Source organism: Symphalangus syndactylus, chromosome 9 (assembly GCF_028878055.3).
Source record: "Symphalangus syndactylus isolate Jambi chromosome 9, NHGRI_mSymSyn1-v2.1_pri, whole genome shotgun sequence".
In the NCBI taxonomy this organism is placed as follows: Eukaryota; Metazoa; Chordata; class Mammalia; order Primates; family Hylobatidae; genus Symphalangus; species Symphalangus syndactylus.
This window is the reverse complement of record NC_072431.2, coordinates 99,528,220-99,543,286: the sequence shown is the minus strand read 5'-3', so window position 1 is coordinate 99,543,286 and position 15,067 is coordinate 99,528,220. Positions and strand designations below refer to the sequence as shown.

Sequence of the window (15,067 nt, the reverse complement as noted above, 5' to 3'; positions counted from 1 at the left end):
ATCCCTAACATGGCATGCAGTGGCCATGCGAGAGGACCTGACTGCCCCTCTGGAGCCCTGGGCCCAGGGACTCCAGGCCAGTGCCTCTCTGGGTTGGGATGGGGATGTCAGGCCAGCAGGATCATGGTGCCTGCCTCCAGGGAGGGCAACGTCCACCCACCGAGTCCAGCCCACCCACCCCACCCACTCCGGAGCACCTGGCTGTGCCCTCAGGAACTCCCTGAGCTTTGCACACAGGGCAGAGACACCTGGATTTCTCTGGTCCCCTGAGTGGGGCCAGCTTGGAAGAATTTCCCAAAGCCTATTAGAGCAACGGCTGCCTCCTGCCTGCCTCCTTGGGCTGGGCAGGGCTGAGGGCGGAGGGAGGGAGAGAGAGAGAGGGAGGGGGAGAGGAGGAAGGAAAAAGTTGGCAGGCCGACAGCAGAGCCGTGTCTGCATCCATCCAGAGGAGGTCCGTGCGGTGTGGGGCGGGCCAGGAGCGAAGAGAGGCCTTCCTCCCTTTGTGCTCCCCCCGCCCCCCGGCCCTATAAATAGGCCCAGCCCAGGCTGTGGCTCAGTTCTCAGAGGGAATTGAGCACCCAGCAGCAGTCTCAGGCCAAGCCCCCTGCCAGCATGGCCAGCGAGTTCAAGAAGAAGCTCTTCTGGAGGGCAGTGGTGGCCGAGTTCCTGGCCATGACCCTCTTTGTCTTCATCAGCATCGGTTCTGCCCTGGGCTTCAAATACCCAGTGGGGAACAACCAGACGGCAGTCCAGGACAACGTGAAGGTGTCGCTCGCCTTCGGGCTGAGCATCGCCACGCTGGCGCAAAGCGTGGGCCACATCAGCGGCGCCCACCTCAACCCAGCTGTCACACTGGGGCTGCTGCTTAGCTGCCAGATCAGCATCTTCCGTGCCCTCATGTACATCATCGCCCAGTGCGTGGGGGCCATCGTCGCCACCGCCATCCTCTCAGGCATCACCTCCTCCCTGCCTGGGAACTCGCTTGGCCGCAATGACGTGAGTGGGGTGTCCCTGGGCTTGGGGGGTTCTGGAATGATGCTGAAAGGCACCGGTTCCATCCTCTGCCCATTGTGCAGATGGGGACACTGAGGAATGGAGAGGACAAGAGGTTGCTGGAGGTCACGTAGAGAGCTGGGGGGAAGAGCTGGGGCTGGAACTCAGCTATGCATGCCTCCCAAAGCCTGTTTTCTGCCAGGCACTGTGGGAAGCTGAGATCCAGAGAATAATGGTCTTGCCAATGTCCCCTGCAGCGCATCTATTATGGGGAATAAGCTTGGCCAGCAGGTCCTCGCCCCTTGGCTGTAGCTTTTTGGCCCTTCTCAGTCCTGCCTGTGCCGCCAGCTCTCTCCTCCGGCAGCCCTGCACCCCGGGGAAACTTTGCCCGCTGTCCCCAGCCACCCTGAACCAGATGCCCAGCCTGTCTGCAGTTGGCTCTGCAAGTGTGTGAGCAGGACTCCCTCAGGGAGCCCCCCATATTCACACAGGTTTCCAAACAAACCACCTCTAGGAATCAAGAGAAAGGCCCTCTTCCACTCTTTTGCCCCTGGGGATTAGACAAAGATAAAGGAGTGAAAACACTTTCTGGGGCTGTTTGAAGGCAGTTTTCCTGGATTACAGTATGGGCTGGGGGGCAAGCGCTGGGCTACATGGTCTCCAGGCACTGAGAGGTGTGGCGTATGTGCATGTGCGTGTACGTGTGTGTGTGTGAAGGTGTGTATGTGTGCATGTGTTTGCCAGCTTGAGTCTCTGTGCTTGTGTCAACTGTGTGCATGTTTGTGCTGCTGTGTAAGGGTGTGTGGGAGTGAGTTTGCAACACGTGCCCATGGCTGCTGGCTTGAATGGGGTCTGGACTGGGGTCACTAATGACAAGCAGATGCTGGTGACTGGGTGGCAGCTGTGGAAAAGAATGTCTCCTGGGCTGCTTAGCGTGGCAAATTGGCCCTGGTGGCAACTGCCTGCTGTCCCAGACACGGCCTTTCCCAGCTCCTCAGACAAGTGCAAACTCAGGCCGGGCTTGGGCCACAGCAGGGGACGATTTGGCCTGAGAGACTGAGGAAGGCTTGGAGGATGTCTCTGAGGACCCAAGGGACAAGTGAGCAGGCTTGGGGGTGCCCTCACAGGGAGGGAGAGATGCTAAGGAGCAGAGAGGAGGACTCGTCTAGAGAGATGAGGCTGGCGGGGCTGTGGGTAGGGCATGTTGGTGTGGGGACGGTGTGGGCCATCTCTGAGGGCGCCTCAGAGATGGCAGATAGTGATTACAGCAGCTGTCCTCTCGCTTCTCAGCCAAAGTTCAGATCCTGCGGCTGGCAGCCTGGGGGAGGCTAGGTGAAGGTCTGGTGCAGAGGGCAGCTGGCTCAACCTGGCCATGGGGGGCTTAGCACTTTTGTGTCACAGTGACACCTCACCCAACCTCCTCTGCAGCCAACCTCTGCTCGGCCCAAGATTGAAGATTAGCTCCGTGGGCTGGAGTTTAGACTTTAGCCAGTTTAGACGTGGCTGCGGGGGATGTACGGGACAGAGCTCAGGCAGGCCACATCAAGCTCTGCCCCCCAGGCCTCAGTTTCCAGTGGGGGCAGAGCTTGTGGCCTCAGGGAGTTCCGCTGGGTAGGGTCAAGCTCACACTGAAGCTTGGCTGGGTATGATGGGCTGGGGGAGCATCCCTGTAGGGGAGGAGATGTGATTCCCAGGCTTTCTGGCCCCGTCTCTTCCCTCCCATCTCACAGGGCAGAACCTCTGCACCTGCTGGCGAAGGCTTCACACTCTAGTATGCGCATCCGAGGCAGAGGCGGGAGGGCGGGCCCCTTCTGTGCCATCTGGATCAGAGGCCACACCCGACTCCCGTGCCCCATTCCCTCCCTGGCCTTCATTTTTTATAGTCACCCCAATACTTGGGCTGGGCGTGTTGCAAATGGGAGAGAAAGAGGAGCAGCCTAGTGTGGGGGCCGGCCCTGGGCTGGGAGGCAGACACTTGGGTTCAAGAGCTGTCTGCTGCTAACTTGTTGAGCTTCTTTGGAGCTGCGGACCCTGACTCTCGAGAGGGGACTTAGGTCTTGTGACCTCACAGCCACACCCAGACAGCCAACTCACTTCATTGCTTTGAGCTTATCACCCATCCCAGGACGGCTGGCTAAGATCAGCCCTGCAGGGGCAGTGCTGAACATAAGGGCGCTAAGCATGATGGTGGGGGCTCAGGCGCTGCCCTGTCCCAACAGTGGAAGGGTGGGGTTCAGGACCTCGACTCTGGGCCTAGAAATAGAGAAGGTACCCCCCCTAAGGGCTGCCGTCAGACACTGGCCCTGGAACTGGAGGGGCCTCAGGGGTGGCCTGGATGCCTCAAGAGGAGCAGGGAACAGTCTGGGCAGCAGGTGACACACTCTGCTTCATGACCTGGGGTAGGCTCCTGCAGCCTCTCTGGCCCTGAGCCCCACCCCAGCCAAAACCTGGGTGGGGCAAGTGGTTGGCATGGAGATTTCCAAGGAAAACAGAGAAAGATGTGGCAGGAAGTGGTTGGGGTGAGTCAGGGGGTGTCCCTTCGGGACATGTTGGGGACAACTTTCTCCTGACTGAGTCAGGGCTCAGGATACACCCTAGAGAGACCGTGGGCCTCCATCTAGCCTGCAAGGTCCCGGCTAGTTCCAAGAGCCAAATACCAATTTTGGCCAAGGGTGAGAGGCTCTGAGGCTGGGGTGGACACTCTTGCCTGTCCTAGCTCAGCCACTAACACCATGTGGCATCACACAACAGACCGGCCTGTGTGGCCCTATTTCCTGTCTATGAGCTAGGGACATAGCAGGGTGTGGCTGGGCTCTGAGAAGTAGGAGATGCTGGTGGACTCAGGATTCCTGGCATTTGCTGGCTTTTTTCATTCTTCTGCTGTTTGGTCTGCTCAGCCGGCTCCCTGCAAGCATGACCAGGGACTGCTGGGTGCTCATTGCAGGGCTGGGTTAGCCCGGCTCCCTCCCCAGAGAAGCCCACAGCCCTAGGTCAAGATAAGCCAGTGCCCAGCTGCCTGTGATACGAAGCAGGAGGCAGGTGCGATAAGAGGTGTCAGGACGGGCGCGGGAACTTTTGAACTTAAGGGGTGGGAGGGCCAGGAAGGCATCAAGGAGGAGGTTTCTCAGGAGCCTGAATGTGGAGACACTGGCAGAGGGAAGGGGCAGAGAGACTGTGTGAGCACAGGCTAGGAGGAGGTGGGGGCCGTGGTGCGGGAGTTGTTGCCTATGGTCAGGCTGGGGGTGCATGGGAGGCGGGTGGTGAGGGCTCAGGATTCAGGCCAGGGGCTGCATCCAGGGAAAGGGGTCTGGATTCCCAGAGCCTGTGATTTCAGCCCGCTGGGCTCAGGCAGAGGGCAGAGCTACCCATTTTGGGGTCTTCTCCCAGCCCTGCTAATTCGGGGCCTGACTGCTCAAGAAGTGTTTCTACCTGCAGCATCAGGGGCCTGACTGAAGCCCTAAGCTCTCCCCTTTATCCCGTTTTTCTGGGCTTCAGTTTCCCCAGCCATAGAGTGAGAGGCCCCTTCATGCCACCAGTTCTCCTGGGGGTGCTTCTGCCTCCTCTAGAGCTCAGGGGAGGGCCGGGGAAAGGAAGGCAGAGTTTCCATGTCCCTGCCCAGCCCGTCCTGCCCAGGGAGGGGCTGGGGGCTGGGTGGTGATGCCACATCTGGGACATATAATTACTGTTTCCGCCAGCCCCAGATGAGGGGGAGGGCACAGAGATGGGGCGGGAGCTTTGTGGTGGAGACTTCCCTCACCATGGAAAAACCTGACGCTGCTTCCCCTTTAGGGCTCTCAGAACAGCCCAGCCGGTCCCAGTGTTGCCCACCCTGATGCTTGGCCCTGACCGGGACTTGCCCTGGGAACTCCGAAGGGGCCATGCTTTGAGAGGGGACACGGCCCCCTGGGATGCCTGTCTGAGGGGCTCACCCCCTGCTCACCACTCCCAGGCCACAGCCTCCTGTCACACCTTGCCTTCCCTCCTCCACCCCAGGCAACCTTCTAGCAGCGTGAAGTGGCCATTAGCTCACTGCAAGCCAATTCCAGATGGTGCCCCACTTAGTCTAGGGCCCCCACCCAGCAGGGGCCATGGCCCTTACCTTCTGGAAGCACCAACAAGTCTGGAGCCTCCTGAATGGCTGGGATCTGAGCCCTCACACCGGGAGGTGAAGGCAGGAAAATGCTGTTCAAGAGACCCTGCAAGTGGCCAGGATCCCCTCAGTCAGGGCTTCCCCCTGGGGACGGAGGGGCTTCGTGCCCACATGGAATGGTGCCCAGGGGGATCATGAGGGGCTATCTTCACTCAGCCAGGAGCTACAGTTCAGTGGGGTGGGCAGACTCTGAGGCTGAAATCTCCAACTTAAAAGATATCCGGAAAGGCTGGAAAATGCCCCCGGCCCTTTCAGCAGCTCCTTTCAGTGCCTGCAATCTCGCTGTCAGGGCCCCTTGAAAGGCAGATTTCTACTCAGTGTAAAGAAGGTTGTTGTTGATATTGTTGTTGACATGAAGGGGCTGCCTCTAAGTCAATAAGCTCCCTGCCATTAGGGGTGTGCAAGTAGATGCTTTCTGGTGGGGAGGCTGCTTTGGGGGTGCCAGTCTATGCGGGGGTCCAGTGGGGTGGGTGACAGGTTCTGCAACATAGGCTTTGTGTCACGCTGAGATCAGCAATTCTGATGGCCTGCGGGGGATCCTGTGCTTAGGTTTCTGGATCTGGGGCTGGAGAGTGACCACCCCGATGTGAGGCCGGAGGCACTTTTGGAGACTGACTGGGGCTCAAATCTGGGCCAAGGCCTCCATTTTACTGATGGGGAAACTGAAGCCCACAGAGGCGTGGAGACTTGTCAAGGTGGCACTGCCTCCTAGCCCTTGATTAGTCCTGCTGCTCCAAGGTGTACACACATGGCACAAACACAAACATGCACACACATGTGCCCTCACATGGGGGACACACACACACACGGTACACAAAGCACATTCTCAAGACTGGGTGGTGCCACTCAGGCTCTGGGACCCAAGGAGGGTTGGGTGGGGGTTCCCCAATGGAGCCTTTTCCTCTCCCTGCCCTGGAGTTAGGAAAAGAAGGAGGGAGGGAGGGAGGAAGCCATTGCTTTGTGTATTGTTTCTTGTCAGGAAGATGAAATGGCTTCTGGGAGCAAATAAAGGGCTTGTTGAGACCTGCTGCTTTCTCACACAGGGGCTCATTTTTTTCTCTTCTTTTCCCTCTCTAGCTGGTAGTGGCAGCTGTGTGGGTGTGTGACATAGGGAATCAGTGAGGCACTCAGAAGTGCCATCAGACATACCAGTGCAAACACACAGCACGGCCTCCAGGACCTCATGTCCTGCAGAGATGCCTGTATGATATAGCTGTTCCCAGGGAGACCGAGGCACTTGGTCAGTACCTCATCAGTTGATGAAAAAGAGTGTGCATTCTTTAATTCAGGGGTACAGGGTTTTCATATTTTTCTTAAATCAAGCTTTTAATTATGGGGTTCAAACCCTCCCTGATCATGTTATTGGTAGTTTTTGGCTGCTTCATTTATTCTATACATTTCCAATAGAAGATTGTTAAAATTTTTCACTCTGGTGGTAGAGTGATCCAGTCCTCCTTGTAATTCTGTCAGTTTTCCCCTCATTTATTTTTAGGCTATGTTGTTTGGTGCATACAAGTGGGGGATTTTTGTAGTTCTTTTATAGATTTTTTTTTTTTGAGACAGAGTCTCACTCTGTCGCCCAGGCTGGAGTGCAGTGGCACTATCTCGGCTCACTGCAAGCTCCGCCTCCCGGGTTTACGCCATTCTCCCACCTCAGCCTCCCAAGTAGCTGGGACCACAGGCCACCACGCCCGGCTAATTTTGTTTTTGTATTTTTAGTAGAGATGGGGTTTAACCGTGTTAGCCAGGCCAGGATGGTCTCGATCTCCTGACCTTGTGATTCGCCCACCTCGGCCTCTCAGAGTGCTGGGATTACAGGCATGAGCCATCGCGCCCGGCCAGTTCTTTTATAGATTTTTAAAATTTAATTATTGTGTAATAAACCACTTACAATCTAACAAAAAAGAGAAAGAGAGAGTCAGCCCTGGACACATGTGGTCATCACAGACACAGCAGACACTTATCTACAAAGACACACAGAGGCACACAAAACCAGGAATACCCCCAAGTCCACGTGTGAACACCCATGGAGGAGTGACACTCTGGGGCCCACATAGGTCCCCTCACTGCCCAGTGCTGAGTCCCGGAGGCACTGGGGTGGGCAGGGCAGGCCTTGATGTCTCCTGTCCCTTGAGAACGAATGCTCAGAGCTTCAGTCAGGCCTGGCCCTGGAGCCTTCTCTTCCCCAAGACCGGGGCACCAGGGTGCCCAGGCCAAGCCAGGGGCCCCATGCCTTGGAAGCCACCCTGGTTGGCCTATGGGTAGCAGGGAGGGCTTAGAGCACATTGCCTGGAGAGATCGTCCCTGGGCTGCCCTAGAGCCAGGACACACTGGCAGCCACAGAACCACCTTCTGCCAGCTCCCAAGTCCAAGCTGGGAATAGCCAGGTCCCTTGACTGGGCCCAGGAGTGGCCAGCCCATTGACCTGTGAGTGTAGGGTGGCACAGACTATGGGGCAAGGATCCTGGCTTTGCTGCATCCTCCCTGGGCCTCAGCCTCCACATCATCACCTCACTGAGCCATCGCACAGGCTGCCCTCCAGGGCTCCCAGAGGCTAGTGATTGGCCCATTGTTTCCAGCTAGAAAGTGAAGAAGACAGCCCTGGGTCCGGAGAGCATCACTGGAGCCAGGCTGCCCCTAGCGAGGGTGGGAGTTCTAGAAAATTAGCATTCTCTGCCACTTCTATCAGCACACAGTAAGCCTCCCCTCAGAGATGTGGGCAGAGAAATGGCAGAGGTCCCCCACTCTGTCCTCACCAAACTCCCAGGCCAGGAGGAGATGCACCCACATAGGCCGCAGGAAGGTTGATTTCCTACAAGATGCACAGAGAATTCAGTGAGGGCATGGTGGGTGGGAGCAGAAGTTAATTCCAGCCAGGGATCTGGGAAGGCTTCTAGGAGCTGGTGGGGTCTGAACTGGGCCTTGAGTAGTGGGCTTACAAGGGCTTAGCACAAAATAGAGAGCTTGTATCTTTCTGACGCTTCAGAAGAAATGTGTGGATTATTCTTTTGGTAATACTTGCATTCACACAACCCAGGGCTGCAGACAAAAGCGGGAAGACAATTGAGAATTGAGAATTGTTCTGATTCTTACTTTTTTTTTGCCTTAATAAGACCCGGGCCAGGCAAAACTACCTGGGGATGTGCAAATATATATATATATATATATATATATATATATATATATATACATACACATATATATGTATATATATACACGTATATATGTATATATGTATATGTATGTATATATATGTATATATGTGTATATATATGTATATATGTGTATATATATGTGTGTATATATATATATATAAAACAAGTGACTACAATGGGAACTGGCCTTGTTTAAGCAAGTTTTCAAATTTAATGGGTTGTAAACAGTAACGTACATTTTGAAGTATTTTACCTGCTCTTTCCTGGACATTGAGTTTCAACAGGCCTTTGAGTGCCCCTTCCAATTCTGAATTATCAAGTGTTTCCAGATGTAAACAATGCAAGTGTATTAGATAGTTGAAGGAAGGTTGTCAGTAGATGTTGAAGCAATCAGGGGAGGCTTCCTGGTGGTGGTGGTAGTGGGTATTGGAGAGGAAGGCTGTCAGCCCATGTGATTCTCAGCAGTCAGGAAGGCACATTCCAGAATTCCCAGGGCAGTTGGCTGACCCCTCCCCTTCCCGAGGACTCAGAGTACAGGGCTTGGAACTATCACCCTCTGCTCTGCCCACTTTGCATGAAAAGCATGTTGTCTTTGGGTAGGGGCTGGGGCTCTCACACCTGGTTAAAAACCAGAAGAGATGAGCTCCTTCTGGTCACATCTGTGAGGGATGGGGCTGGGAGGGTTCTGCAAGGCGGGAGCCACTTACAGCGATGACTCCATTAATCATGGGGGATGGGCTGGTTTCAGGACTTCTGCCAGCTAGCAATTAGGCCAAACCTGGAGAGCAGAAGAGAGAGGAATAGAAGGAGCCGCGAGCTTCCTGAGGGCTCAGATACGGAGGGACAGGGGCCTCACAGGTGCAAGTGTGGGTGGGCATCAGGACTAACCGGGCTGGCCTCACCAGCCTCAACCCCATTCAGCCTGTCCTAACTCTGGGCAGGCTTCTGCCAGCAGCTCCACCTGCCGTCACTCCTTCTGCTTGTCACCAGATCCAGCACACACAATGAGAAGAACCAAAACAAGAGTCACTACCACTGCCCCATCCCTCCTGCGTCGACAACTCTTTCCAAATGCCCTGAGACGGCCCCTTGGGCCTTTGAACCTCCCAGCTGCTCTGGAGAGCAGGCATGGACAATGAGATCCATTTTGCAGATAGGAAGACTGAAGACCAGAGGGGATAGGCCATGCTCATGGTGCCAGAAAGTAGAAGAGTCAGAACCTGAACACAGGGCTTCTGCCTCTTTGGCCCAACCTTGGGACAGAAGGAAACTGGTCATTGGCCAGAGGGCTGGCGGACCTAAGGGATGTAGCCCTGGGGTCCGCCAGGAAAGGCCCAAAGCTGGGGCTGCAAGGCAGGGGAGGGGATGTGAGTCATTCCCTGTAACCCAGGGCTGCAGACAAAAGCGGGAAGAGAATTGTTCTTGTAGGATGGCCTCAGGGTGGGGCTGGGAAAACCTCCAAGGTGTGCCCCCCTACCTTGGATTTTGCAAAATTCCCTATGGCCTTGGAGACACTCCCATATCCTGAGGATGGGAGCTGGGTAGGGAGTCTCCCAGCTGGGAAGTGTTTGGGTGCACCAGCCCTGCCTGGGAGAAGGCAGCCTAAGTGGCCTCATCTGGGCATCTTTGCAAGTGAGCCTTTGCTAATGTGGTCCAGCTCCCCTGTGTGAGTGCACTTAGCCCCTGGGACGGCCATAAAGCGTAGTGGAAGGTGCTGGGGCTTCCTGGGGAGGGGTCCTCTAGGGGCAGCTGCATGGGGAGGGCTTTCATGACCTTGCGGCAGCTCCCATTCCCTTTTCTTTCCATGAGTCATGTTTCTAAAAGTAGCCCAGGAGTAAGTGGCAGCCAGACGGTGGTGGCAGGGCCTATCTGGCCAGGCAGAGGGAGGGTGAGGCTGGGGCCAGCAGTGGGGAGGAAGAAGAGAGAAGGAGAGACAGGGAGGGCAGGGCCAGAAGCAATGGGAGACAGGCCTTGGACCAAGGAAAGAGACAGGGGTGGAGAAGGAGAGAGAGAGGGTGGAGACAACAAGGGAGGCAGGCGCAGAGGAGAAAGAGGGTGGAGGGAGCCAGGACCTCACTGAAGGCCTCCTCAGCCCTGGAATTTAGATGCAGTCGGGCATGGGGTGGAATGTTCTGGACTTTTGGGTATGAAGCCATGTCCCCTGCTGGCCTTCCCACCTTTTTGCATCTCTTCTCCTAGGAGTGCTCCTGACCATCACCTTCATGCCTGGGGCTCGCCCCTTGCCTCTGGCCTTGGTACCCCAGAATACCCTGGCCTGGATGCAGCTGGATGCAAAGGCCCCAGCTCACCCCAGGCCTCTCCAGCTTCTAGGCAGAGTGGGGCCTGGGTCTAGGCAGGTATTAGGGGCTGGGCTGGAGTTTCATCAACAGCAGTGGGTGGGTTCAAGGCCTGATTTCCACTACCTGTTGTGTATGCTTGCCAGGGACCCTGTGATGGGCTCTGAAGGTCCATCTGAGGGTCTGCCCTTCATGCCTGGGCCTGGGAGACCTGGGTATCCTTGGGGTCCTGGACACAGTCCCTGCCTACCCTTCTCACCAGTCCTCACCACCTCTCTCCCCTGCAGCTGGCTGATGGCGTGAACTCGGGCCAGGGCCTGGGCATCGAGATCATCGGGACCCTCCAGCTGGTGCTATGCGTGCTGGCTACTACCGACCGGAGGCGCCACGACCTTGGTGGCTCAGCCCCCCTTGCCATCGGCCTCTCTGTAGCCCTTGGACACCTCCTGGCTGTGAGTCAGGGGCCCTCCCAGATGGAGGTGGGGGAAGGGAGGGCGGGGGCTGGTGGTGTGCCCTGCCATGGGCAACCAGTGGGACTCCCGACAGAGCTCTTGCCATTGGGTGGAGGATGGCGGGTCAGCGCTGGGGACTGGGGGCAGGGTCCTGCCCAGCTTGGGGTCAGCACTCCTCTTTCCCTGGGTCTCATTGTCCCCCACCCTGATTGTTCTCTTTCTCCCTCCACCTTCTCCCTCCTCTCACTCTCTCTTCACCTGGGACTCTCTGCCTTTGCCCCTCCCTCTGTCTCTTTCCCTCACAGATTGACTACACCGGCTGTGGGATTAACCCTGCTCGGTCCTTTGGCTCCGCGGTGATCACACACAACTTCAGCAACCACTGGGTAGGAGACCTACAGGGGGTGGGGTGGGAAGCTTTGATGTCCCATGGTAAGCCTGACCCCACCCTCACAGTGTCCCTTCCTGTCCTGGAGGCTCTGGGAGACAGCCAGAGGACAGGAAATCGGGAAACTGAGGCCTGCCATGTAGAGGCAGGGTGGGGTCACACTGCGAGCAGTTTCAGGCCTAGTCTCTGCCCTCCCAGCTTGGCCCTGCCCCATGCTGCCTGGCCTCCAGGTCATCCCAGCTGCATGGTTGAAAGTGGGGCTCCAGATCCTGGCTCAGCCACTTTCGAGTTCAGCATGACCTTGCGCAGTGTGCTTGAGCCTTGGTTTCCTGAGCTACGGAGGGTGATATGGTGGTGCCCACCTCTCAGGGTGGCCGAGAAGAGGAAAGGGCTCACTCCCTATCTGCAAACTGAGCTCAACACAGAGGAGGCGCTCAGTGGATTTTAGCCCTTATGGTTGTGGATGTGGATGTGCTAGGCCAGCTTTGCATTAGACAATGGTCTCTGGGGCCCTTCCAAAGCTGGGAGTGTGGGGGCGGTGGCCTTCCTCAAGAAGGGGCTGCTACTGCCCATGCCTGAGCTGGGCCACGCAGAGGCAAGGAGGTGCCCCTACCACATACTCTGGCCTGGGCCAGTTCTGAGGGGCACTGGAATCAGGATGTTAGGATTTGGCTCTCCTACCTGCCTCCATCCCAGGTGGGAGAAAACCTGTCCAACGGGGTAGTGGGCTGGGGGGTAACCCAGGGAACACTTCCCAGGGGCTTTTGAGTGGAGCCCTCTAAACACACCTGCTCTGTTCTTAGATTTTCTGGGTGGGGCCATTCATCGGGGGAGCCCTGGCTGTACTCATCTATGACTTCATCCTGGCGCCACGCAGCAGTGACTTCACAGACCGCGTGAAGGTGTGGACCAGCGGCCAGGTGGAGGAGTACGACCTGGATGCCGACGACATCAACTCCAGGGTGGAGATGAAGCCCAAATAGAAGGGGTCTGGCCTGGGCATCCACGTAGGGGGCGGGGGCAGGGGCAGGGGCGGGCGGAGGGAGGGGAGGGGTGAAATCCATACTGTAGACACTCTGACAAGCTGGCCAAAGTCACTTCCCCAAGATCTGCCAGACCTGCATGGTCAAGCCTCATTTGGGGGTGTTTCTATCTCTTTCTCTTTCTGTTTCCTGGCCTCAGAGCTTCCTGGGGACCAAGATTTACCAATTAACTCACTCCCTTGAAGTCGTGGAGGAGGTGAAAGAAAGGGACCCACCTGCTAGTCGCCCCCTCAGAGTGTGATGGGAGGTGTGCCACAAAGTCCCCCCTCGCCCCAAAGTTGCTCACCGACTCACCTGCGCACATGCCTGGGATTCTACCATAATTGCTTTGTGCCTTTGGGCACGGCCCTCCTTCTTCTCCTAACACGCACCTTGCTCCCAGTGGTGCTTGGAGGGGGAAGAGATCCCAGGAGGTGCAGTGGAGGGGGCAAGCTTTGCTCCTTCAGTTCTGCTTGCTCCCAGGCCCCCGACCCGCTCGGACTTACTGCCTGACCTTGGAATCGCCCCTATCTCAGGGCCTCAGCGACCTCCTTCTGCAAAGTGGCAGGGACTGGCAGAGCTCTACGGGCCTGCAGCCCCCAAGTGCAGACACAGTATGGGTCCAGAAGACATGGTCTAGACAAGGGCTGCTCTTTCCACTTGCCCTGTGTTCTTTCCCCAGGGGCATGGCTGTCGCCACACGCCTCTGTGTACATGTGTACAGAGCAGACAGGCTACAAAGCAGAGATCGACCGACAGACAGCCAGGTAGTTGGAACTTTGTGTTCCCTATGGAGAGGCTTCCCTACACAGGGCCTGCTGTTGCAGAATGAAGCCATTTAGAGGGTGAAGGAGGAATACGCATGTTACTTCTCTGAGTTTTAGTTGGTCTTTCCATCTATCACTGCATTATCTTGCTCATTCTTTCACTTCTCTACTCCCTCTGGTCAGTGTAGACACAGGTCACCATTATGCTGGTGTATGTTTATCAAAGAGCGCTTGAGCTGTCTGAAGCCCAAAGCCTGAGGACAGAAAGACCCTGATGCAGGTCAGCCCAGGGAGGCAGATGCCGTTGCTGGGCCTGGGGGTTTTCCAAGCCCTCAGCTGGTCTTGAGCAGGATGGAGCAAGCTCTTCTCTTGCTCATGAGCTCCTGATCAGAGGCATTTGAGCAGCTGAGTAACCTGCACAGGTTTGCTGTGTGACCCCTGGCCACAGCCTTCCCTCTGCATTGACCTGGAGGGGAGAGGTCAGCTTTGACCTGATAAGGTAGCTATAGTTGCAGCCCAAGGACAGTTCAGAGATCAGAATCAGCTTTGAAGGCTGAATTGTATCTACATAAGTCCATTCAATTCCACCAGGGCCAGAGCAGCTCCACCACTGTGCACTTAGCCATGATGGCAACAGAAACCAAGAGACACAATTACGCAGGTATTTAGAAGCAGAGGGACAACCAGAAGGCCTTTAGCTATAACCAGTGCATCACATCTGCTCACTCTCTCCTCCATTCCCTAGCAGGAACTTCTGGCCCATTTAATAGATAAAGAAACTGAGGCCCGCGGTTTCAGCTAGACAATGATTTGGCCGGCCTAGTAACCAAGGCCCTGTCTCTGGCTACTCCCTGGACCATGAGGCTAATTCCTCTCATTTCCAGCTTCTCAGTTTCTGCCTGGGCAGTGGCCAGGGGCCAGGAGTGGGGAGAGTTGTGATGAAGGGGAGAGGGGGCACACCCACCTCCTGCCTGGTTCTAGGCTGCTGCACACCAGGGCCCTGCATCTGTCTGCTCTGCATATATGTCTCTTTGGAGTTGGAATTTCATTATATGTTAAGAAAATAAAGGAAAATGACTTATAAGGTCCTTCGGGCTTCCTGTAGTTTTTCTTCTTTTGATGCCGTGTCCCCACAAATGTTTCTGGATTCCTCCCCAAGGAAATTCAGTGCACTGCTAGAGACCCAGTCTGAGGAGGAGCCACTGCCTCCCCTTCTGCCTTCAAGACCCCTGATCTCAGGTGATGGATACAGCCACACCACAGAACCCCATCTGAGGGACACAGGGTCCTACCCCTAGTAGGAGACTTCCAGAGCCCAGAGGGATGACTTTGGAGACCTGGGAGCAGGGAAAAGGGGCAGGCTTCTGATCAGTTTAAATGGGCCAATGAGAGCCGTCTCTGATTCTGGAGTATGGAAGGGATGGGGGAAAGCAAGACTGAAGTCTAACAGCCGCGAAGTCTAACAGCCCCCTCATCCCCTCTACCCTCCACAGAGCAGGGCCCAGGGAACACTAGGGATTTCTCCACCTTCCTCCCTTCCTCCACTCACATTTGCAACCCATCTGACCTGGGCTGGGCGTCCCATGGGAGACAGACTCGCTCGTCAGAGCCCAGTGCAGTTAGGGCTACTTCAGGCTAAGACTGGGACCCCAGCTCCTGACCCTCCCGACGTGCACACACACTTAGTAGTGCCTGATAATAGGGAACAGATATCACCATGGCAGTGGGCTGAGGCAGGAAATAGTGTATGGACAGGTCCTGGGGCCCCAGCACTGCTCCTGGGAGACACATGGTTCCTGTCCCCTCTATGGAATGCCTAGCTGATGGTGATATAAGGGGGGCT

The 15,067-nt window shown here is 56.2% G+C and overlaps 1 protein-coding gene across 1 annotated transcript; it reads left to right on the top strand.

Moving 5' to 3' along the window:
• Nucleotides 1-555: 555 nt before the first annotated feature.
• On the top strand, nucleotides 556-14,312 carry AQP1 (aquaporin 1 (Colton blood group)). The gene is made up of 5 exons (XM_055293510.1): nucleotides 556-996; nucleotides 10,883-11,047; nucleotides 11,353-11,433; nucleotides 12,239-12,397; nucleotides 12,618-14,312. The coding sequence occupies exons 1-5, from the start codon at nucleotides 613-615 to the stop codon at nucleotides 12,717-12,719; spliced, it is 891 nt and encodes a 296-aa protein (XP_055149485.1). The 5' UTR covers nucleotides 556-612; the 3' UTR covers nucleotides 12,720-14,312.
• Nucleotides 14,313-15,067: the final 755 nt, after the last annotated feature.

Excerpts from the sequence above, each read along its gene's own strand:
- AQP1 (XM_055293510.1), top strand. The coding sequence starts at position 613 with ATGGCCAGCGAGTTCAAGAAGAAGCTCTTCTGGAGGGCAGTGGTGGCC. Across the intron at positions 997-10,882 it reads ACTCGCTTGGCCGCAATGAC|CTGGCTGATGGCGTGAACTC; the intron begins GTGAGTGGGGTG and ends TCTCCCCTGCAG. Across the intron at positions 12,398-12,617 it reads CCGACGACATCAACTCCAGG|AGCTTCCTGGGGACCAAGAT; the intron begins GTGGAGATGAAG and ends TCCTGGCCTCAG.